The following is a 23,810-nucleotide window of genomic DNA, read 5'->3' on the forward strand; positions in this document are numbered from 1 at the left end:
TTTATTCTGATACAGCAATAAATATTTTGAAAAACAATAATTTTTTAGAAAATTATATCCTCATAGTTATATAATTATATATTTAGAAAACAAAATAACGTAGAAGAATGTGATTGACTGATTCTCCATTAAATTCAAGTTTTATATTTTTTTTTATCTTTTTATCTCTTCAAATAGCCATGTATAGTCTTTTTTTTTTTTTGCCCCCTCATTGAGTGTAAGAAAATTAAAGTATATCTGGAAAAGGGATGGGTTGACTTAAGAAAGGCCTACGTGTTTCTTCTTTTGGTCCGGTAGATAGCTGTTCTTCTCGGGCGCGTATTCACGAAACCGTTGGGTAAGATTACAGTCAAGGGCCACTCATTTGCAGCAAATTCTTGGGGGCAAAAAAAGGAAATAAAATTATATTTAATGATCTAAACTTAATACAAATTTACTCTTTTTTTTGTCGTTGGCAAAAAAATTCTTTATTTGTTCCACCTGAAACAATTTTATTGAACATCTTAAAAATTATAAATACACTTAAATATTAGAATTTTAATCATATTTTACACTAAAATATTTCGGGAAGCATTCTTCAGTTTTTCTTTAAAAAATAATTATTAAATTGTTTAGAATGATACCTTTTGCAAAATTTAAAAAAGAACTCAGTCTACACATGGTTTGAAGACTTAAATTCTTTGTTTTTTTTTTTTGCCAGAACATTCTTTGAATGAATTTATAAAGAAATAAAATAAAATATTTACAGGGTGTCCATGGGTGTGTATCTATTACATATCAGACTCTGCGAGTTTGCAATGTGGCGTGCTGCCTTGTTTATAAAAAAAAAAACGGAAAAAAAAAAAGAGAGAGAAAGAAAAGAGGTTCTCTCTTGAAAGCTAAGGAATTTTAGTAGAACGTGCTTTTCAAGAAAGGACGGAAAGTCAAAGTCAACTTCCACGTAGTAATAAGAAAATATGGCGAAAAGAACTAATTATGGGAATTTATAAGGATTCTTCTGGATATGAGAAATTTATCATGGAACATCGATGATTTGCTGCTAACTACGTCCATAACTTAGACTAACTCCCAATTTCATGAACACGTAATGGTGAACATGCCAGTGGACAATCATTAATTTAATTAATACGTTTAAGAAAACCATGAAAAGGAGCAATAGGGGTTGGCAAATCCCCGCCCCACGGAAAAAAAAAAAAAAAAAGTGAGGCTAACAACATCAATAATTATAAAAATTAAATCTGAATAAAGTCCATGTTTTTGTTTCACTTCCATCTTAGCTGTGTAATGTTTTCGTTAAAAAAATATAGTACTCGTTCTGTCCTTAATAGGACCTAATTGTTGAGTTGATTTTATTCTAAATATAAGATCTATTTATTAAATTTATCAATTTTTTTTAAAATTATCCCATGGATACTCCTTTAATAATAATCAAGTAAAGAAAGAGGGAGAATATTAAGAAAGAAAATTACGATGTTTTAGAAAAAAAATATGTCATATTTTTATAATTAACTAATTTACATAACTTTCTTAATCTAATAAAATTAATTAAATAAGTTTTATGTCAAGAACAAGAGTAATACCTAAAACTATAAAATATAAAACTAAGCTAGTATTAATAAATTCTTCGAGGCTCCTCTCAAAAGTCAAAATCACCTGCACTGTTTATTTTCGTAAGGGGGAAAAAGCAGACAAACTGTACCTTGGGGCAAGCTGATAAAATAAGGGAAGGGAACGTAAAAGAAAATTAATCAGACATTATTGGAGCCGTCACTAAACAAGCGTTGTGGGGCGCACCTAGTTAAGAGGAATCCTTTTCCCCTCTTTCTGGGCCATCAAAAGAATTCAATTGCTTCCTCCCATGGAATTGAGTTTTTTTAATTTCCAAAAATAATTTTTTAACTATTTTTCATCTTATTATTCCCTTTTTCTTATTTTCTTATACTTTTTTCTCAATCCAAACATAGGTTTTTTTTGGTCTAAATCCAAAATAGGTTAATAGTATCAATATACTATTCCTTCTTATTTTGTTTATGAGGACTTCTCACATGTTTTATAATAAAATATTTTCTTACATGTTTTATAATAAAATATACTTTGTTTAACGTATCTATTTTTTTCCTTTCCTAATATCTTTACTGATTATATAATTTCTTAACTAATCAACTAAATTCTTCTGACAATTAATTTTTATCAAGGATAATTTGAATGTTTTTAAAAATAAATAATTCTAACTAATTTTGTTGAGCTACTTCAAATCATTATTGAGTGCTTATAATAAAAATAAGAAGAGCATAATAAAAAATATTATCTAATATTTATCACTTGTACTGCATATCATTATCGATGCGGTTGAGCTGGCATGAGCTCAATTTTTAATTTTATACATTTTGTGTACTATTCTCGTCTTAAAAAATAGACGAAAAACAATGAGGGTGGTATATAGTAATCAAATGACAGCATCAGCATCTACACGTGTCCTCTCGTGAATCGTCGTGGAGATCAGCTAATCGGCTGCTCACGAGATTCTGGTCCAGGTTTTGCTCCCACTTTTTCTCGTTCCACATTTCCGACTCGCTCTTCCCACTCACTTGACCCACCTCCTTCCCTTCCCTTCCCTTCCTCCTTCTCCTTCACTATATGTGAAACAAACTGTTCTCTTCGTTAATGCGAAGCTCGCAAATCTTGGACGCCCTTTCACTTCGCATTTTCATGACTCTCATGCCTCGAGTTCACTGCTTATTGTTTCTTGCTGCCTTCTTGTGCCTTGTTGCTGTTTTCGTCGCCGGCGATGGTGAGACTGATCCGCTTTACAAGTAAGCTTCACTTCGCTATTTGAATTCTCATTTCTTGCTCCTTTCTTCGTCGGAACTCGATCTTGACTTGAAAAATTTGTCAGTAAGCATTTTTCTTGAGGCAGGGGGCTGTTCTTCTATGAATCCGGGTTGGCGGGGAGAATCTTGTTTGGCATTTTCAGAAAGATGAAACTTGGATTTCTTCATATTCTCCTAACTTTTCGTAACTTGTTTTTTTTTCTTTGGAAGATTTTGTGGACTGTGACCTTTTGAGATATCGTTGACTTGGGAGGCTGTGGAGGTTCTATTGCCTTTTTTTTTTTTTAACTTACTGCTTACAATTTTTAATCCGCATATGAGGATAATTCTTTTGGTTATGTCTGGATACATTTCCAATTTCTGCACCTGCCATTTTCAAGCCTAGTCGTCTACTGACTCATCCTGTACCTTCTTCAATTTTCCTAAAATCATAGAGTTTATGTAACTGCAATAAAGGTGATGTGAATGGCGGTGGTTGTTATCGTCATTTTTTCCCCCCTCCTTTTTGGTAAAGCCATATTTGACTGCTTTCTTTTCATGATTGATATATCCGGAATCCCTCCTTGGTCAACAACAGCCTTTCCAATCAACCTGCACTTAGTCTCATCAACACTATACGATATTTGATGCCTGATAATTATCTTTTGCAGAGTAAAAAGTGTGCTCCATAATACTAGTACATGCATTTATATTGCATGCGTTGTATTAGTTGAATAGATATCCTCGTCTGTGAAAGGAAAGCCAGCATTTTGTAAAGCTCGATTATTTTCGACAAACCTTAAGCATTAGAGATTATTTCTCCATGACACATATATTTTGATAAAAATGCAACCAGTAAAAGATATACTCCTCATCAATTGAATACGATGTATCTTGTGGACTCCATCTTATAAGTACTATCAGTTGTGATTGAGGGGAGGCAGAAGCAAGGACGGTGAATGTTGTGATTCTGATTGATTGGCTGGTGATTATGTTAACAAGTGATATTGATCTTATTCTTCTGTTCCATAGGAAGTAACATTTAGATAATTATTGTACTCTGTATGTGTTATGTGATGATATTGGGTCATTATCAAATATCAGGGACTGTGTGGACCAGTGCAAGAAATCTGGATGTGTAGGGAATAGATGCTTTCAACATTGTAAATTCTCTTCTGATGGAAAACCAATTGATGGCCCATGGTATACGAATGAACCTCTCTACCTAAGGTGGAAACAGTGGGACTGTCAGACCGATTGCTGGTATCACTGCATGCAGTCTAGAGAGGAAGAACGAATGAAACTTGGTGACAAGCCTGTCAAGTATCATGGAAAATGGCCATTTCGGCGTGTCTATGGGATTCAGGTTTTTCAAAAGTCTCACCTAAATAAGATATCTGTTATATGGCTTGGTTTGATTTCTCATTGAAGCATGGACGTGTTACTTGTGGTTTTAGGAACCCGTAGCTGTTGCACTCTCTGCCCTTAATCTTGCTATGCAGTTTCATGGTTGGGTATCCTTTTTCATTCTTGTGTACTATAAGCTCCCTTTAAGGCCAGATAAGAAGACTTATTATGAGTACACTGGCTTGTGGCATATCTATGGGGTCCTATCAATGAATTCATGGTTTTGGAGCGCTATTTTCCATAGTAGGTAAGTTGCTCTCTATGCGTGTTGTGGTCAGGATTTGTTGGCCTTATTCAATCATTTTTTAGTGTTTAAGTCTTAACACTCGAAGAATGCTGTTTATTTGTTGCGATGCCTTAGCATTAATTTACTTACAGTTCCAATGCAAGACAAGTATATTTTTGCCACAAATCATATCCTCCTGTTTCTCTACTGAAGATTTTTCTCTTGTTAAAATAAAAAAAAAAGATACTCTTCCTAGGTACAGGTACAATCTTTATATGCGTAGGAAATAAGCAGATTTTGGTATCCTCAATACAAATGATACAATTGAATCATACAGTAATGTTTTTTCCTTACGCGTGTCATACAATCTTCTCGTACTGATGCAACTCATCTAAAGTAGCCAGCCTCTTCAGATTCTGTTTGGTTATGGTGCTTTTGCCCATGCTTCTTAGCATTGTATGATGTTATATTCTTATAAAGTATCTTTCCCACTTATGCTTATTTATTTATTTATCTTGAGGCGGATGGGGGTTCTGGACTCTCAGTTTATAATTATTGTTGTTATTGTGTTTACATGCTACTCCAAAATTTATTATATGTAGAGATGTGGAATTCACCGAGAAGCTAGATCACTCATCTGCTGTGGCCTTACTTGGATTTTCCCTCCTTCTAGCATTACTGCGTGCTTTTAATGTGAGAGATGAGGCAGCGAGAATCATGGTTGCTGCTCCCTTGATTGCTTTTGTGACAACTCATATTCTGTATCTGAATTTCTACAAACTTGATTATGGTAATGCTTGTTTTTCTAATGAAATGTTATGTTAAATGATGCCATCTTATGCTCTTGTGTTAATGACACTAAAGAATAACAAAAGATGCAATTCCATCTCATAGAGATTAGCTACAGTAACTTGCTTTAATGATTTATTCAGTCTTCTTTCCTGCATGTTCTGTTCTCCCCTTTCACCCTTTGCCTTGATTTTGTCCTCTACTGCTAATATAGGCCTGGTCTCGAAAAGTTTAGTTACTTTTAGTGGTATCCATTGTGTGGTCCTGTTTGTCTGTTTAATCCATCATCTTGGTCAACTTATTTTAACTAGATGAAATTAAATTGGTCTGCACAAATCCTGCGAAGTTATGCTCAATTAACTTCTAGAATTGCTGAACTGTGCATCATGATGCATTTGTCCTTGGGCAATGAGCTGACAGTTTCACTGTCATTTGCAGGTTTGCACATGAAAGTCTGCATGGCAATAGCAATTACCCATCTCCTTATTTGGGCAATTTGGGCTGGTGTTTCACGCCATCCAGGGCTGTGGAAACTGTGGCTGGTAGTGGTGGGAGGAAATCTGGCTATGCTCTTTGAGATATACGAGTTCCCCCCTTACATGGGCTATGTGGATGCTCATGCACTTTGGCATGCAACGACCATTCCAATTACATACCTTTGGTGGAGTTTTGTAAGGGATGATGCTGAGTTTAGGACCTCCACACTCCTCAAGAAGGTAATATAATGTTGGCTCAATGGACATAATTCAGATGGTGGATCGGTTCAGATCATCAAGGACATGCCTTGATTACTTTGTTAATACATCCCTAGTTTTTTAACTTTTTCCTCGTGCATGCATTTGTTTCAAATGCTTACCACGATGGCCCCCACTTTGTTTTTGTTTCTGTTTTTCCCCCCAGTATATGAGGGATGCTACTTCCTTTATTGGAATTTAGATTTAGATTTGCATATGCCTATTTCTCATAACCCATGCCTCCAAAAAATTCATAGTAAGAAGCACACCGTATCGTTGATATAAATTGACAAATATCTATGTAATAGAAGGCGAAGTTTACCATAATAGATGTTTAAGCGTATCTTATTTTTCAGAGTTTCATTTTTTACAAGTTATTGGTTGATTTTTTCATCTCTATTTGGTGCAAGACTGCAAGATGTGTATCTAACCAGGTTTTCACCCCTTCCATGAAGTTCTCAATCTGGGTCGTCTAGTCCTGGAAGATCTATTTTTTCCATGTATAAGTTTTAGATCAATTATTATTTCAATTCTCAAAAGCTAACGATTCCAGTTATTCTCATTCTGGTATTTTGTACACAAAACAAAAAATGAAATTTGAATGATTAAAAAGAATATGCCGTTGGCCGGCCACTTAGTGGGGTATGCAATCGTTCCAAGTGCATATGGCAGGCAGAGATCATAAAATGGTCATGTCAGACTATTTCCAAATTAATTTATGCTCTGAAGTTTTTTTTTTTACCCGCCAGAATTTATGTTCAACTGAAGATTAGATTCTTCTGAAATAAATTTAAGGGGTTCAACTGTGACTGAACTGAGAGAAAATTCTCCAAAGTAGAAATTTAGATGCCGAGCTTAAATTTTTGTGAATGGAACAAACTTATCAAAACAATGAATATGTTTCATTACCGATAAGTGAAATTTCCGACTCTGAAACGTACGGCGTGCACATTTTGCCTCTACTTTTTGGATGTAATACGCAAGACTAAACTTGGGGGCATCAAAGTCAACTACCTGTCTTGTTGGTCAAAAAACAAAAAAATCAGCTTCCTGTCTATTGTTTACAACTTTTCTAAAGTAACAACGATGCAGAACACTAGTTGAGTATACCCGATATTCATAATCCATTCATAATTGTTTTTTAATTAAATTATCTGACGTGGATGTAAATTTCTTGGCTTGAATCCAACCGCGGCTGAAAACTTGAGGAAGACTAGAAGAAAATTTCAAACGGAGTTTTTCTACAACTTTTTTTCTGAGAGCAAAGGTTTTCATAACACGAGCTTTCTTACAAATAAAAGATTGTCCATGCCTCAATTTTGCGTTGACTATGCAACCTTTCTTGAAAGACAAGAAAGGTATTATAGTAATATCAGTAAAAAAACCATAATTACAAATATTTAATATTTAATGAAAATAGATTCACTTTTTTACAGAATTTACATAAAAAATTCCACGATCTACTGAATTAATTTTCTATTTGCATTTCAAATTAAAAAACTTTTTAAATATTTAATTTTTATGTAAGTTATGTTATGAAAATTGACTATCATCAAACAAAGTTTACCATATACCGTTTCTGTCTTTATTATAAGTCATATTTTTAAAAACTTATTCTTAAATATAAGTTATTTGAAAAGTAATTAATGATTATTTTTTCACTTTACTTTATCGAAAGGAAATATACGAGTAAAAATGCATAACATATTTTTTTAATAAGGATAAATTTAAAAAAGAAATATCAATTTAAACTTAAAATAAATTTAATAACTTAAACGCCATTAGAATTTTTCGAATAAAAGGTTTTGGACTTTGGAGTACCTATAATAATAACAAGGGAATGACAAATTTAGAGAGAATCCAATTAAACCCAATTAAAATACTCCTCCGGTCCTAATTATAAGACCCAATTGACTTATTTGAGGAGATTAAGGAAGTAAGTTAAGTTGATTATTTATAATAAATAAGTGTTGTTATTCCTAAAATATCCTTGCTAATTAAGTATATTGGCTAAAACTATCATTATTAGAAGGATTATCTTTGAAAAAAATGCATAAATATAAGAGATAAAATGGATTGGGTCTTATAATTAGGACTAAATAAAAAGTCAAATTGAGTCTTATAATAAAGACCGGAGGAGTATTAAAATTTAAAGTCAGGCCTAGATTTTTAACAAGGGAATTCCTAGAGAGGCAAAATGTCTCAGAAGAGATTTCTGAATGTTAACTAAAGGTCTCATCAGTGATCAGACCTTGGCATAAAGAAGGCATATGCGCCTCCGTTATTTTCTGTTACTGAGTTGCCACCGCACTCGAGTAACTGTCGTCATTTCACTTGTGCGCGCCGTCTAGGGTTTTCCGAGTGCCGTTATTGGTGGCTGCCCCAACCCGTCCTGAGCTTCGTTATACCGCACACTACTCAGAATCTTCATCCTGATCGAATCTGTCGCTGCAGAGCTTCACTGATCACTAATAATGGAACCGGAGAAGAAAGTTGAGGTGGAGGACCCTGAGAAGAAGAAGAAGAAAGAAGAGAAGGTCTTCGTTACTATCTCTTTCGTTTTCGACAGTTTATGGGATTTTAAAAGTTGGCAGCATAATCTCGATCAGAATGTTGTGGCTTCTGTTATCTGTACATTATATTTGTTTCGTCCATTTATGCATTCAGCTTCTGTTTGACTGTAAACTCATGCTTTTGGTTAGAATTCAGATATATGCAAGTTAATATAGGTTTTCAGATGAACTTCATTGGCTGATAAATGCAGTTATAACCATAAAGAGGATTTTTTTTTTTGGGTGAAATAGGATGTCTGCAATTTTATCATGTGACAATGTTGCTGGCTTTGTGGCAGGCAAGAGAAAAGGAATTGAAGAAAATGAAAGCTCTTGAGAAAGCTGCTAAGCGTCAGGTGACTGAGTTTTTCTTCCCTGCTGTGCAAGTGCAGCATTCATTTGCTGTTTCTAAATTGGAAAATTTCTTTTTATCTATCTAATCAATATAATACTGCGAGTAATGTTCAGGAGCAGGAACAAAAACCATCTAATGCCTCTAAGAAGAGTGAAAGGAAGAATGTAAAGCGCGCAGACGATGAGAACCCTGAAGATTATATCGACCCTGAGACTCCTTCAGGTCAGAGGAAATATATGTCTCGTCAAATGGCAAAACAGTATAGTCCCCGTGCGGTGGAGAAGTCGTGAGTGCTGCGTCCATCCTCATATGAACTATATTTTAGTCATACGAAGTCCTTATCTTTTTTTGTTTTGCTAAAAATTTAGGTGGTATGAATGGTGGGAGAAATCAGGGTTCTTTGTGGCAGATGCTAACAGCTCCAAACCATCATTTGTTATTGTGAGTATCTTACTGGACTTCTATGTGTTAGTGTCTCCTGCCATTGTTTTCTGGTCCATTTTTCTAACAACGGGCAACATCGAAATCTATATCCACAAATTTAACGTGATGAATGGAGTGCTGAGTAGCCTTGCAGCTTGCAATATATATTGGCAGTAATCCTTCCTCTGTCTTACATCCCTTTTCGTCAGAATTTTATTAACCCATCCTTTCTTTATATTACAATCCTTGTTATAGTTTAAAGAAAAGTGAAAATCCAACAGTATTATTTTTAAATGTGATTGGACATTCAAGAGGTGTGGGAATCAGCATGTGTGTTATTTAACTAGCTTGTTGGTATCAATTTGAGCACCATGGAGCAATCTAATTGTGCTGTATTTTCAGGTACTGCCTCCACCGAATGTGACTGGCGCTCTTCACATTGGTCACGCCCTCACAGCTGCAATAGAGGTTGCATATATATGGAATGTGAATTTAGTTTAGCTGTTTAAAACCAATCATCTGAAGGGATATTTGTTGTATGCAGGACACGATTATTCGTTGGCGTAGAATGTCTGGATATAATGCGTTGTGGGTGCCTGGCATGGATCATGCAGGGATTGCAACACAGGTTGTCTTCCCCAAAATATAACAAATGCTATACGGTTCTTAGCTCTCTTGGTATTTATCACCCATTGTGGATCTTGCAGTAGGGTGGTGCAGGAGTGGCCTTCTATGTTTCTTTCTCATTCTTTAGCTTCATATGCCATTTAATGGTCTCTAGATGAAATATTTTTTCATGCATTATCTAAACTGTGAGTTTTGATGTATAACATTAGTTCCCAACACATACTGGTGTTTCTTTTATTTGATAGATGATGACAGTATGATTGTTGTGACAGGTTGTTGTGGAGAAGAAGATAATGCGTGAAAGGCATTTGACTAGGCATGATCTAGGCCGTGAGAGATTTATATCTGAGGTACGTTTTGTAAAGCAACTTCAAAGTCACCTTACTTTCTAATTTGAAATCCTCTTTCTTTATGTTCTTGCTAATAAGATCTACCTTGGTAAACCTTGGCACAATAGGTCTGGGACTGGAAAAACAAGTATGGGGGGACAATATTACAGCAATTACGTCGTTTAGGAGCCTCCTTGGATTGGTCTCGTGAGGTAAAGATACAAATTATAACTTGCCAAGAGTCTAATCAATAGTTATGTAAATCTCTCTCATGGCATCCAAGAGCCATATATGGCTTTCATATTAATCCTGGCTCCCTTTATCTTCAGAGCTTCACAATGGATGAAAGAAGATCAAAGGCTGTGACTGAGGCTTTTGTAAGGCTATATAAGCAGGGCCTTATATATAGGTGGGTTGATGCTGGGAGCATCTGAATCTAAATAAATATAATATGTAGCCACTGGAACAATTTTTTAGTATGTAATATTTTCAAGGCATGGCTCATCGCAAGACTGGTGGAATATTGGGAAATGCAAGGTGGAAGCAAAGCATTGATGATTGACAATTTAGGTGGAGTAAAATTGATAGCGTGCAAAAAAATGTCCAAGTCATGGATTGTATTTGATGCTACCATAATTATATAACCTTGTATTTGCTTATCTTTACACCTTGTCTTCGTACGAAGGCACTTTAACGGGGAATTGTTCAGGATGGTGCAAGCAATGGTGAATGGTTAATCCAATAATCATATATGGTTCTCTCTGACTTTTATGTAAATTAATTAAACTACAGAATGCTGATTTGCTTTTAATTAATTTAATGAGAAAATATTGTGTACTCATTGCATTATTTTTTGAAACGTCACTATTGCAGGGACCTTCGTTTAGTGAATTGGGACTGTGTCCTACTAACAGCAATATCTGATATTGAGGTATGCAATGCTATACATGACTTTTTCGGATGATGAATTCTGTGTATACTTTAACTTTTTTTTTTTAACTGCAATGTAATTGGCTGCTGCATGCAGGTGGACTACATTGATATTAAAGAAAGGACTCTGCTAAAGGTTCCTGGATATGATAAACCAGTAGAGTTTGGAATCTTGACAAAATTTGCGTATCCTATGGAAGGAAACCTTGGTGACATTGTTGTAGCCACAACTCGAATAGAGACCATGCTTGGTGACACTGCTATTGCTATTCATCCTGATGATGAACGATACAGGCAATTTCATGGGAAATTTGCCATTCATCCATTTAATGGTCGAAAGCTTCCAATAATTTGTGATGCTATTCTTGTTGATCCAACATTTGGGACTGGGGCGGTTAAGGTAATTTCTTTGCATGTGTGATTTTACATTTTTGCATCCCAATTCCTTTTCAACTAAGTATTAAGCCACGGTTTTACTTGCTTAACTCCCTGCAGATTACCCCTGCTCATGATCCAAATGATTTTGAGGTTGGAAAAAGGCACAGTCTTGAGTTCATTAACATTTTCACTGATGATGGTAAAATTAATACCAATGGAGGCTCTGAATTTGTGGGTATGCCACGATTTAAAGCTCGAGAGGCTGTGGCAGAAGCATTACAAAAGAAGGTATTGGTTCTTTAGGATATGAAACCTTTGGCATCTTAATCAAACATGTGTGATATATCTAAACTGTGCATGTTTGATTAGTGATTGCTTGACAGTGGTGCATATTATGGTTAATGCTGTGACCTTATATTTCCCTTTTTCACTTTGCATATGTTGCACATTGATGTTCTTCGTCTGGCATAAGACGTGTCAATTTAGTAATTTCTTCATGTAATTATGCAATATTAATTTTGCATGATACTTGTATTTCTGTAAATCATCATTGGGCATGTCTCTTTATGTCTGTGTGATGACTGGTGAGTTGCAAAAGTTGCTGTTAATCATGTTTCATTTGTTTTCTGCATTCATTTAGGGCCTTTACAGAGGTTCTGAAAACAATGAGATGCGCCTTGGTGTCTGTTCAAGAAGCAATGATGTTGTGGAACCCATGATAAAGCCCCAGTGGTATGTTCGGTGCAACGATTTGGCAAAAGAAGCTCTTCATGCTGTCATGGATGAGGACAACAAAAAAATAGAGATTATTCCAAAACAATATTCAGCTGATTGGAAGAGGTGCTTATGTCTCATTTTGTCAGCTTTGGTGAATATTCACTGTTTACTACAATGAGAAATTACAAAACTTATTATCCTGAGATTTCTCTGAAATTTAATGTTTTAAACCAAATTGAAGTTAGCCCTTCCATGTAGAGATATATATCGTGGCACCTCTACAAGAATTTGATAATATATTAATATTCCCAACTATGATTTTATTGGGGAGAAATATCTTGAGATTGAGCTTGGCAACGCTTGGTAGAGCTCATGTCTGAGAAACTGGGTGATGGGGAAGGGAAAATAGATTAAGAAAGATATCATTAATTATGTGCAAATTAGTTTTTATGTCTAAATTATTTATAGTCACCACACTCTACTGTTATGGATAAAAACCGAAGAAATTGTTTAACATTGTTACTAGTGTTGATGATATAGAGAAATGGCACTTCTACATCATGATTATTCCCTCCCTCTTTACCCCAGTATGAAATAATCTAATCATTTGAACAGATTTTTGCTATAAATTATTGCACAAGACGTGACCTTGAAGTGAATACTTGCAGACACTGATGATTTGCTGAATTTGTGATTATGTTTTGGGGTCTTTTTTGAATTATTATATTGAACCAGAAGTTGATCAAGACAGAATTTTACAGGTGGCTTGAAAATATACGTGATTGGTGCATTTCTCGACAGCTATGGTGGGGTCACCAAATACCTGCATGGTATGTCACATTAGAGGATGACATCCTGAAGGAATTTGGTGCGTACAGTGATCACTGGGTAGTGGCAAGAAGTGAAGAGGAGGCCCAGGAGGAGGCTAGCCGAAAGTATAATGGACAGAAGTTTCATTTAAGCCGGGATCCAGATGTTCTTGATACGTGGTTCTCTTCTGGTTTGTTTCCATTATCTGTACTGGGTTGGCCTGATGATACAGAAGACCTGAAGGCATTTTATCCTACTTCTGTTCTCGAAACTGGTCATGATATTCTCTTTTTCTGGGTTGCACGCATGGTGATGTTAGGAATGAAGTTGGGTGGTGATGTGCCTTTTAGAAAGGTGAATGCATGCTGAATCTAATTATGATATTCAGTCGCATTTTCACATAAAATGCATGCTGTTAATTGATCATTGGTCTGCTAAATAAATTTTAGGTCATTGACATGATAAAAAAACTTAAAATCTCAATGCAGGTTTATTTGCATCCCATGATTCGAGATGCACATGGTCGCAAGATGTCAAAGTCCTTGGGAAATGTTGTTGATCCAATTGAAGTGATCAATGGCATATCTCTGGAAGGTCTACATAAGAGGTTAGAAGAAGGAAATCTGGACCCAAAAGAATTAGCTATTGCCAAAGAAGGTCAGAAGAAGGACTTTCCAAATGGTATTGAAGAGTGTGGTGCTGATGCTCTCCGTTTTGCACTGGTCTCGTACACAGCTCAGGTATTTGGTCACTGGTATTCGGTAGCATTGTCTAATTGGCTGATTATACGCATGACCTTAGTTATTTTTCTTTTCATATTTTTTTCTGTTGTCATTTGTTTCAGTCTGACAAAATTAACCTGGACATCCAAAGGGTTGTTGGGTACCGGCAGTGGTGTAATAAATTGTGGAATGCAGTACGATTTGCTATGAGCAAACTTGGAGATGATTATACTCCACCCGCAAATTTGACTTCCAGTGTTCTTCCATTTAGCTGTCAATGGATACTCTCAATGTTAAATAAAACGATATCTAAGGCAGTGAAATCCCTAGAATCATATGAGTTCTCCCATGCAACCACTGCTGTGTATTCTTGGTGGCAGTATCAATTGTGTGATGTCTTTATTGAAGTGATTAAACCTTATTTCGCTGGTAACAACCCCAATTTTGCTTCTGAAAGACGTTTTGCACAAGATACGTTGTGGTTCTGTCTTGATATTGGCCTGCGGCTGCTTCACCCCTTTATGCCCTTTGTCACGGAAGAATTGTGGCAGCGCCTTCCTTCGCCCAGGGAATTTAAGAAAGCAGAATCAATCATGACATGCAATTATCCAACTGCCGTAGAGGTTAGTTTGTCTAAATATTTTGGTATTGCGAATATTAACTACTTTGCCAAATACTCTGATTATGCCGTTTGTTTATATTTTCATTCAATTATTCTGATTGATATTTTCTTTTTGAAAAAGAGCCACTTTATTTCTTTTTCATCCTTCTTGTCTACTGAATATATCAGGAATGACGCAGCAAATATAGTCCTGTTATTATGATACCGAGTTACTTAACATGTTTAGGCTGTTAGTTAATACTTAATAGATAATCTTATGTTATTTGTGATGAATATTTTATTTTAATCTCAGTGCTGGAACAATGAAGTGGTGGAGAATGCTATGGATCTTGTGGAGTCTGTAGTCAAGTCTCTCAGGTCTTTAGCCAATGAAAGACGTGATAGGTACGTGGAAGCATTTGTTTTCATTCTAACCTGTCCATTTTTCTGTAAAAAATAATTCAATATGGGATAAGGAAAGTACATAGCTAGATGCATATAGTTGCGGCAGCTAAATTTAACCATTTGATTGGTATAAAAGCTGGTGTCCGTGCCTCTCGCCTCTAATGGCAAGATTTCATCATTGTATCAGATTTGGCTCCTCTTGAGTGCAGATTGCACTGTTCTCTTAGAAAAGTGCTTGCAGCTTGCAACTCAGGGGATCTATGTGCCTTTTTTACCCACATCTCAAGTATCATGGAATTTAAATCAAATTCATGCAGGACTTGTTATTTGCTTGCACATGTGTTTCTTTCTGAAAACATGTTATTGAATTCCTTCAGCCCCCCCCCCCCAAAAAAAAACACACGCACACACTTCTTAAATGCTGAAAATTGCATCTGTGGAAAGCCAATCTTTATCTTTTAAAAAAATCGTTGCTTTCTGTTTAAGTAGTGAAACAAATCTGTTGTATTTTCTAGAAAGTTAGAGGAGATTGAATTGGTTCTCCTTGGCCGTAATCTCTTTTGGAGCAGGGTTGTTGGGAAGCTGTAGGGCGCTGTTCTTTCAAATAGAACTCTGAACATATTTCTGTCAAACCTTAACATCATGATTAGCTTGGTAGATGTTTGGTCTATCATGCTTTGCTAATTTTGAATTTGATGCTTGTTTTGTTAGGCGGCCTGCTTTTGTGCTCTGCCGAACACAGGTGGTTGGAGAGATTATTAACAGCCATCAATTGGAGATTGTAACTCTGGCAAATCTGTCATCTTTGACAGTAAGTTCGATAATCTGTTTGAAATGGCTTTTCTTGTGCTGTCACACGTATTCCTTTTATTTTCTTGGGTGTTTTGTCATTTTCATGTATACCATTAACGAAAGAACCCAATATGCTTGGGTGATTTTGACTGTTTTCTTGTTTGGTTAATGAGTAATTGTTATTGTTAAATACGATACTTATGTAGAGCGTCACCTTTTCAATTTCAGTAAGACGGGCAATTGTTGCATACCACCATCTCACTTGTTTTTTTGTTTTGTATTCTATGTTCACCTGTAATGCTTTATGGTCCACAGGTGATAAATGAAAACGATGCTGTTCCTTCTGGGTATGCTGTATCAGTTGTGAATGAGAACCTATCTGTTTACATAGAGCTTCAAGGAACTATTTCTGGTGAAGCAGAGCTAGGAAAGATCAAGAAGAAGATGGATGAGTTCAAGAAGTAAGCTTTCCAACATTGATTTTGCGAACAATAAATAAATAAATAGTACCACTTCTTTGTTGCGGATTCTGAGGAATTTGGGTTTTGCTATGATATTGCAGGCAAAAGGAGAGGTTGGAGAAGACCATAAATGCTTCAGGTTACAGAGAGAAGGTTCCACCCCATATTCAACAAGATAATGATGCCAAGCTCGCTTCCCTTCTGCAGGAGCTCCTATCTCTGGAGGAAGCTGCCGGCCACATTGAGTCACAAGCACGACAGTGACTTGTTACATTTTCTTTGATTTTGGAAGAGTCCTGCATTAAGGGTTCGCAAGCAGTGTCAACATCCCATTGTATTTTCATAGGCCAAATTGTTTACCATCTATTTATATCTCCACATAATTTCAAATTTTGATGTTCTTCTGGCTGTTTTGAGCTAAAAATATCGACATCTCATTTGTCGAATGACGTGCGTGCCTCTCTTGCAGTCTTGCTCTTCAACTCCCAAAAACAAAATGCAATCATCAAAATGATCACGGGAGGCAAAGATAGTAACTACATGCGATGTTGAAATATTTATGCTCGAGATTAATACAATTGTTAGTCTTTGTAATGTGATTAAATTATAGTAGTTTCAAATTGTTGGTTTTGATCTTTATAGTTTCATTTTTTATTTAATGAACGGTTCTTATACTTGTGATAAATTTTGATTTTGGTCTCTATAGTTAAACTTAAATGAGTCTTATGATGTTATAGGGATTAAAATTAATAATTTGAAATTATAAGGATTAAACTTAAAATTAGATCCCAAGACTAAGAAGGAAAACAAGCGTTGATCAGGTTAAACATATTTAAAAGGGAATTTTAGTCAGTTAGAATCAAGGTATTTTGTTCATTGGGAACTGCATGTTACGATAATGCAGACAAAATTTTGTTTATTTGACCACAAAAATTTATTCAATGAGCCACAGTTATGAATGAGAGTTGTTATGGTAGTAGATGATATGTGCAGAACACAATTTTAAGGGCCCTCGTGATGAATACTAAATTGCACAAGTAAAATCTTTCCTCTTAATTCATTGTCACCGAATGTGATTTTAAAACATACCCTCTATATGTGTCAGTGTTTGTGAACTTTGTATTATTCAAGTATTTATAAATAACAAGATATTTAATTTCGAATTTCATACAACACTCTGTCCAAAATCTCGTTTCCATGGATTCTTTGAATTTCTCCTTTCTACTTTAGCATAGGATTTAGCATCCGTACATGATAAAATTTAAAGTACGGATACTTCCCGACCAAAACATTTGGGGAGGTAAAAAAAAAAATCATTAACGAGAAGCCCTACTTCTAGAACTAGTGACTACCGACTAGTTAGTGCCGAAAAGAAAAGGATTGTACACAACCCATTTTATCCACACCACACGCGCCTTGAATAGTTAATAATAAAGTTACATTGAATAACTCCATAATGACACCTCAGCATCATCCAGTTCCACGTCAGCATCATCGTGCTGATCCCCATAGGAATGAGCAGGCGACATCAGCACAGCGTCCGCCATGTTCCTCAGCAACTCCGGCATCCCCGGCACTGCTTCTTCATCCATTAAGAATATACTATGCTCCTCCGCCATCGCCACGGCCGTGTCGGTCGTTGCCTCTGCATTTTCCGGAATTAATTCGTCGCCCTCCGATTTCTTCCCTGGGCGGAATGCCTCCGCAGCTTCTGCCGCTGCCTTCTGAATATCCTTGGCCCCAGTGGACGCCGGCAGTGGCAGCCGCCAAGCAGAGTCTGCAAAGTTAAGAAGAGCTGACCGGCCCCGCAGAGCTATCGCTGCGACGTCGTGGGCCCTCGCTGCCATTTCCGGAGTGGGAAATGTCCCCAGCCAAATTCTTGTTTTCTTATTGGGCTCACGCATTTCGCACACCCACTTGCCGGAGTTCCTCCTCCGAACACCCCGGTACACCGGGTGGCGAGTCTCCCGGAACTTCTTCCTTCCGGCGCGTTTCTTCGGGTGACTCGCAGCCAACAACACCTCCTCGTCGGACAAAACCAAAGAACGAACTCCGTTGCCACTGCCACAATCCGAAGCCGGCGACGTCGCGCACTCCGCCACCTCTAAATCACTACTATATCGCAGCCTCAGAGGATGTGGGTCTGAAGAACACGTGAATGAAAACATAGAAATAAATGAAACTCCAACCTTCAGTCCTTGCAGGTGTGAATCGATCGAAGAAGAAAAGAGAGTAAGGAACTGGGAGTCGTCAGTAGTCTGCTTCACTGTTTGTGAGTAGATATCACTCTCTCTTGTTTAGTTGATGCTTCGTTCAGTGTTTGAGAACGATTCAAGTATTTATAGGTTGTGCTATAGAGGAGGAAAGAATGAAGAAGGGGGGATGGAAAGAGCGCACACGGAGCCAGCTGGCCCAAGGCAGTGGAAGGTGGGCCTTGAACTTGGGCCAGCTGTGTTGGTCATCATCCCTCTGGATGGCACGTGTTGCGTTTTGTCTGCCCAGAAGACAATTCCAAAAAAGGAAAATATTTGGGTTTTATTTCTTTTTAAATTTGGGGATAAGTCAGATTGGCGATGGGAAAGCGGAAGGTGAAGAGGGGAGTGTGGGCAAGTGAAGCGAATCAGTCAAGGGGTTGGCAATTTCTTTTATATATATATATATATATATATGGGTTTGGAGTCCGGGTGACCTCATGAGGTTTTATGTTCGAGGAGGAGACAACTCAGCCCGTGGAGTTGACCTTTAAAAAAAGATTAGCCACAAGCTGGATTTTGCTAGTGAACGAAGATATTTGTTGTTTCACCCACAGATGGATTGGTTCCTCCATGTTGCTTCAACTCATTATGTGCCACGTGTTTTGATCCTTATTGATAAAAATAATTAATTTATAAAAATTAATTAGTTGAATTGGTTATTTGTTTTAATGATTTATATTGGAAAGTAATCTCATTAATAAAAATTCTTTTTAATGTGTTTAATCAGTGGAGATATTTGATATACAAATTAAATTATAAATATAGTGAAAGTATTACTCTTTTTTTATGTTCATAGTTTCATTCAGTTGTTCACTTTGGCTTAATGCTATAGATTATTGGCTTTTATACTTTCAAAGTTTGCAAGTAATTAGCTTATTTATCATGTAAGGAACGTTTAGTTCATAAAGCATCCACACAGAGGGAGAGAGAGTGTGTTTAATCAATACGTATAAAATTGTTCATAAAACATTATAATTTATATAAATTTTATTGCGTTAATATAATTACTTTTTAAGATTCCAATAATGGCCAAAGTTTAAAGGATTGAAAAAGAAAGAAGGGGAAAAATCATTTTCGCAAGCGATGTGGTGTGTAAATATTAAAAACAGGAACTTTGACCTGCAAATCTTGATTGTATTTTTTAAATTCATTCTTTGTGAGACTCTCTGACTGCGTTTGATGACAAAATGGCTGTCCCGTCTACGTGCCAATGTATGTACAGTTCAGTTAGTATTTTGCAAGTCTGATATAATTAAATTAAGCGTAAGCGTGTCACAAAAATATATCAAAAAAAATGAATGAAAAGGTAATTTGAATAATTTGATTCCAGGAGTGTTTGGAGTGGAATTTTCTTCCAGATTTGTAAATACACAAAGCAGTACTCCTACATAATGATGGATAAAAAAATTGTGATTAATTATTTTAATGTCCTACTAGCAGCTACTAGTGGATGTTGTGTGAGAGTGAGAGAAGAATGGATGATGGAAGGTTCTTGGAAGGGAAGAGGGTATGGTATCTGGTATCTTGAATTAAAGACTAGATTGGAGAATAGCTTCTACAGAATAGATTCTGGAGAGAATAGATTTTGAAAGAATAGATTTTCTGAAAAAGTGATTCTGATAAAGTGAGAGTGTTTGGATAGTTATTGTCAGAAGTGTTTTTTTATATGTAAAAATTACTAAAAAGGACATAAGTTTAAATGATAATTACATATAAGATATATTTCATAATATATGTTATTTGAAGTAAATAAATAATATTAATAAAATATACCTTACGTATATATATTAATAAATTAATAAAATAAATATATGTTTTTTTGCAAAATAATTTAATAAAGTAATTAAATATGTATATATATTAATAAATAATATATAGTAATAAAATAATTAAAATTAATACATATATATTAATAAAATAACTAAATATGTTTTTCGTAAAATAATTTTTCAGAATGGGAGGAGAGAGAATTTTGTTTTCCACCGTTGAAGCCTCTCTGACAGGAACAATTATTATTTCAACAAACATATTTCTTCACAATCCACAATTTGACAGCTTATACGGAAACCTTGGTTTTACAACAAAAAAAAAAAGGTGTTTAGCAAATTTTTTTCCAGGTTTGGAAAAAAATTTGCCAAACACCCCTAAGAAAAAAAATATCTTGAATTGAAGTTTGACTTTTGTGGCTGTTTACGGCCGAACAGCTAAAACAACGGATACCTCTTTTTCAGACATGACGTCACGCAGTTCCCAAAACACTGTTGACAGTTAATAACTGTCTTTTCATTTGTTCATAGTAATACTCACATGATAATTAATTATTAATATAAAACCTGGTAAATTTAATCATAAAAAAATAAAAAAATGACTAAACTGGTTATTAATTATCATTGCGTAAAAAATATTTCATTTTTCTGAAATAATCCTGTTTTAAATGACTAAAATAAAGTTAATCCAAATCTTATATTTAAAATTAAAACAAACATATTAATTAGATTTATATTAAAATCAGATAATAAGTTAATAAGGGCTAATTTGATTGTAGTCCTTTTTACTAGTACTACTACTCCCTCCGTTCCTTATTATAAGAGACGAATAACCGAATTACGTTGTTAAAAAATAGTTAAAAAATTTGTTAAAAAATGTGTAATAATTTTTTTTTAAAAATGCCCTCATTAATAAAGAGAGAGAGCATGAGAGAGAATAATGGTAAACTATTAAAGGAAAGAGAAGTGGGAAGGAGAGAAAGTGAGTTGGAGACAATAAATATGGATAAAATAGGAAATCAATACAAAAAAGTAGAGACAACTTTTAAGTATCTCTTATATATAGAAACATGCCATAAACATCAAATGTCTCTTATAATAAGGAACGGAGGGAGTATTATTTTATTTTTTGATAAAGAAGGTTAAAAAAGGAGTCAAAGGAACAGGAGAGGGGCGGTGGCCTTCACTTAACGCGGAAACGCGTAGGTTACGTGGCTTACCTATTCCTATTCCTATTCCTATTAGGATCACTATCAGGCTATCAGCCACCAAGTTTATCTTCTTCCCTTATCCAAAACACACCACGCGCTCCCCCTTCCCGGCTCCCCCCATCTTCTATTCATTTTTTTGGGCCCCCCCCAAAAAAAAATATCTTTAAGTAATTATTTATTTATTTATATATTTTACTCTTAAAGGTACATTTTGCGTGAACAACGCCTTGTTCTTTATTGAAGTTTATGGCATACAATAATTTATCTCTACAGTGTTTAACTTTAATTTGCTTCCAGATAAAATCATAGTAAAACGACAAGGTTATACGGGCTGAAATAGCTACAGGGTTTTGACGATCATGGCCTGGAAGATCGAGTAGGCCATGTCGATTCAGGCAAAACTTATCCATAACCACAGTCTCAAAGGTTTTTATTTCCACTCTGATTTCTGGGGACACGGCTGCTTTGTACTTGCTGCTGTATATGACTGAATAGTAGAGATAAAAACAGGCCAGGCTAAACCAGGCTTTATCTTTAATAAACCAGACCCGTTTAGTAACACACTAGCTTGAGCCTGACTTATAGCCTGTAATAGGCTCTCTTTTTTTCAGCCTGAGCCTGGTTTGTATAAAGGCCTGGCTTGTTAAAAAAGCCTGTAATTTTAAAATTTTCAAAATACATAATAAAAAATATGTAAGCTAATTAAAAAAATATAAAATATACATACTGCATAATAATTATTTATTATTATCTTTTATTTGAATTTTAATGTCATGAGTAATATTTTAAATCTTAATTATAGTTAATATTATTAAAAAAAATTATAATTATATATTAAAATTTAAAATAAGACTAGATATAAGTATATAATAAAAATTAAAAATGAGATAAAAAAACAGGCCTAACAAAAGGCCTAAACTTGGCCTATTAGGGTAAACATGTCATTAAAAAGGCCTGAGCTTTTTTTTATTTTGAAAAAGACTAGGCCAAATCAAGCCAAATACAGGCCAGGCCAGGCCAGGCCACAGGCTTCTGACAGGCCGTCTGGCCTATTTTCACCCCTACTGAACAGAAAGCTACTTGCTTAGTTTTGGATTAGTGATCAACAATTTAACTGAACATATGTAAGATCCTTTTATACCTAGAATTTAATTAAATCTATAAATAAATATCTTTTAGTATCAAGTTAATAAAAATTTAAATATAAACAAATTATTTTTGAATTAATTATGATTGTGTGTGTGATATTATAGAAATGGAAAAATATAGCATGGTCTAGAAGTCCCACATCGACTAATTACTATATTAAAGGAGCTCGAGGAGCCTATATACAGGAGGTGGTGGGTGGAGTTTGGAGTGAGTAAACAATTTTCACACATATATGAGGCCATCTTAGAAAAGTGCTAGTTTTGAGTTCATTAACCGTTGGATCAGACTAAAATTTGATCAGCCCATTTGAGACATCCAAATCGTCAATTTCAACAGTTAGATCGTCAGTTTGATCTTAGAGTTACAAGTTATTAGGTACGTTTTCAATTTTTTTTTTTTTTAGATTTGGTAGATAGAGTCTTGAATAGTAAATTAGCATTTTTAAGTTTCTTCACCATTAGATTGAGCCATAATTTGGAAAATAGAATCACGATAGATAGAAAATTAAATTTGATTATCAGATCAATGGTTTAACTTCTGTAGTGAGAATAATCTAACTTATATTGAATCTATTTATTTAAGTCATTCGAAGATGGAACATAAGTTATAAATTGGAGTTTGTCTATCTACAGTATGAATTTGATGATTCTAATGATATAATCTAATAATTAAAGGAGATTTAAGTTGAGAAAAAGTTAGGAATCGAGTCTAAATTATATACACATATGTTCCCACTCCATACGTTAGAAAAAGGCCGTTTGAACTAGAATTATGAGTAAAAGTTTGAAGCTTTTAGAGGAGGAGTTAGAGGTTAGGATTTATTCAGTAGCTTACTCTAATACTATAGAGATAATATTTTAATTTCGTTTGTAGATATAAACCTTATTGTCGTGTTTTCGAGGTTAGGCTTTGGTTGTATTTGACCTGTTAGCCAGCAGACTAGGTAACTAAATTTCTATCTATTGGACGCTCTGGTATGAGGTTGGTGAGTAGTTTTATAATCAATTTTTGTATATGTATACTATGTTTTGTATGAACTGTCTTAGGATGCTATTTTGAAAAGAATTGAAATCATTTGTGTTATTAGAAATTAATAATTATGATTATGAGGTATTATTATGAAATTCGGTTGATTACGTATATAAATGTGTTATTGTGAACCTTGTGCATCTAGTTTGGATGGGAGAAGGAGATTATTAAAGTTATTGAGATTTATATACTTGCCATGTGGTATTGGCTTCCATACGAGCTCTATGGTTGGCCTTTGTTCTTGTACCGTTAGTTTTTTAAGGGACCGCAACATCCCACTAGTTTTTTGAGGGAGAACCCATGGTCCACTGAGTGCTTTATGAACTTCGGCC

The 23,810-nt window shown here is 35.1% G+C and overlaps 3 protein-coding genes across 3 annotated transcripts; 2 read left to right on the forward strand and 1 right to left on the reverse strand.

Moving 5' to 3' along the window:
- The first annotated feature begins 2,550 nt into the window (after positions 1-2,550).
- On the forward strand, positions 2,551-6,293 carry LOC114715648 (post-GPI attachment to proteins factor 3-like). Its single transcript, XM_028900507.1, has 5 exons — positions 2,551-2,813; positions 3,915-4,176; positions 4,268-4,464; positions 5,046-5,233; positions 5,671-6,293. Exons 1-5 carry the CDS (start codon positions 2,665-2,667, stop codon positions 5,955-5,957), a joined length of 1,083 nt encoding a protein of 360 aa, XP_028756340.1. The 5' UTR covers positions 2,551-2,664; the 3' UTR covers positions 5,958-6,293.
- A 2,010-nt stretch (positions 6,294-8,303) lies between these two features.
- LOC114715653 (valine--tRNA ligase, mitochondrial 1) lies at positions 8,304-16,701 on the forward strand. Its single transcript, XM_028900513.1, has 20 exons — positions 8,304-8,503; positions 8,818-8,874; positions 8,987-9,159; positions 9,242-9,314; positions 9,699-9,764; positions 9,841-9,924; positions 10,196-10,273; positions 10,381-10,464; positions 10,582-10,661; positions 11,126-11,183; positions 11,280-11,582; positions 11,678-11,848; positions 12,201-12,400; positions 13,039-13,441; positions 13,576-13,827; positions 13,932-14,432; positions 14,724-14,815; positions 15,527-15,626; positions 15,923-16,068; positions 16,170-16,701. Exons 1-20 carry the CDS (start codon positions 8,441-8,443, stop codon positions 16,330-16,332), a joined length of 3,147 nt encoding a protein of 1,048 aa, XP_028756346.1. The 5' UTR covers positions 8,304-8,440; the 3' UTR covers positions 16,333-16,701.
- A 590-nt stretch (positions 16,702-17,291) lies between these two features.
- LOC114715655 (dehydration-responsive element-binding protein 1A-like) lies at positions 17,292-18,294 on the reverse strand. Its single transcript, XM_028900514.1, has one exon. It carries the CDS (start codon positions 18,234-18,236, stop codon positions 17,505-17,507), a length of 732 nt encoding a protein of 243 aa, XP_028756347.1. The 5' UTR covers positions 18,237-18,294; the 3' UTR covers positions 17,292-17,504.
- Between the last annotated feature and the right edge of the window lie 5,516 nt (positions 18,295-23,810).

Source organism: Neltuma alba, unplaced genomic scaffold (assembly GCF_004799145.2).
Source record: "Neltuma alba isolate B1F8T4 unplaced genomic scaffold, ASM479914v2 tig00011604_pilon, whole genome shotgun sequence".
NCBI lineage: Eukaryota > Viridiplantae > Streptophyta > Magnoliopsida > Fabales > Fabaceae > Neltuma > Neltuma alba.

Coding starts and splice junctions, on each gene's coding strand:
- LOC114715648 (XM_028900507.1), top strand. CDS start 2,665: ATGCGAAGCTCGCAAATCTTGGACGCCCTTTCACTTCGCATTTTCATG. Junction 2,814..3,914: donor GAGACTGATCCGCTTTACAA/GTAAGCTTCACT, acceptor ATCAAATATCAG/GGACTGTGTGGACCAGTGCA. Junction 5,234..5,670: donor TTTCTACAAACTTGATTATG/GTAATGCTTGTT, acceptor TGTCATTTGCAG/GTTTGCACATGAAAGTCTGC.
- LOC114715653 (XM_028900513.1), top strand. CDS start 8,441: ATGGAACCGGAGAAGAAAGTTGAGGTGGAGGACCCTGAGAAGAAGAAG. Junction 11,583..11,677: donor TTGGGACTGGGGCGGTTAAG/GTAATTTCTTTG, acceptor AACTCCCTGCAG/ATTACCCCTGCTCATGATCC. Junction 14,816..15,526: donor GCCAATGAAAGACGTGATAG/GTACGTGGAAGC, acceptor TTGTTTTGTTAG/GCGGCCTGCTTTTGTGCTCT.
- LOC114715655 (XM_028900514.1), bottom strand. CDS start 18,236: ATGTTTTCATTCACGTGTTCTTCAGACCCACATCCTCTGAGGCTGCGA.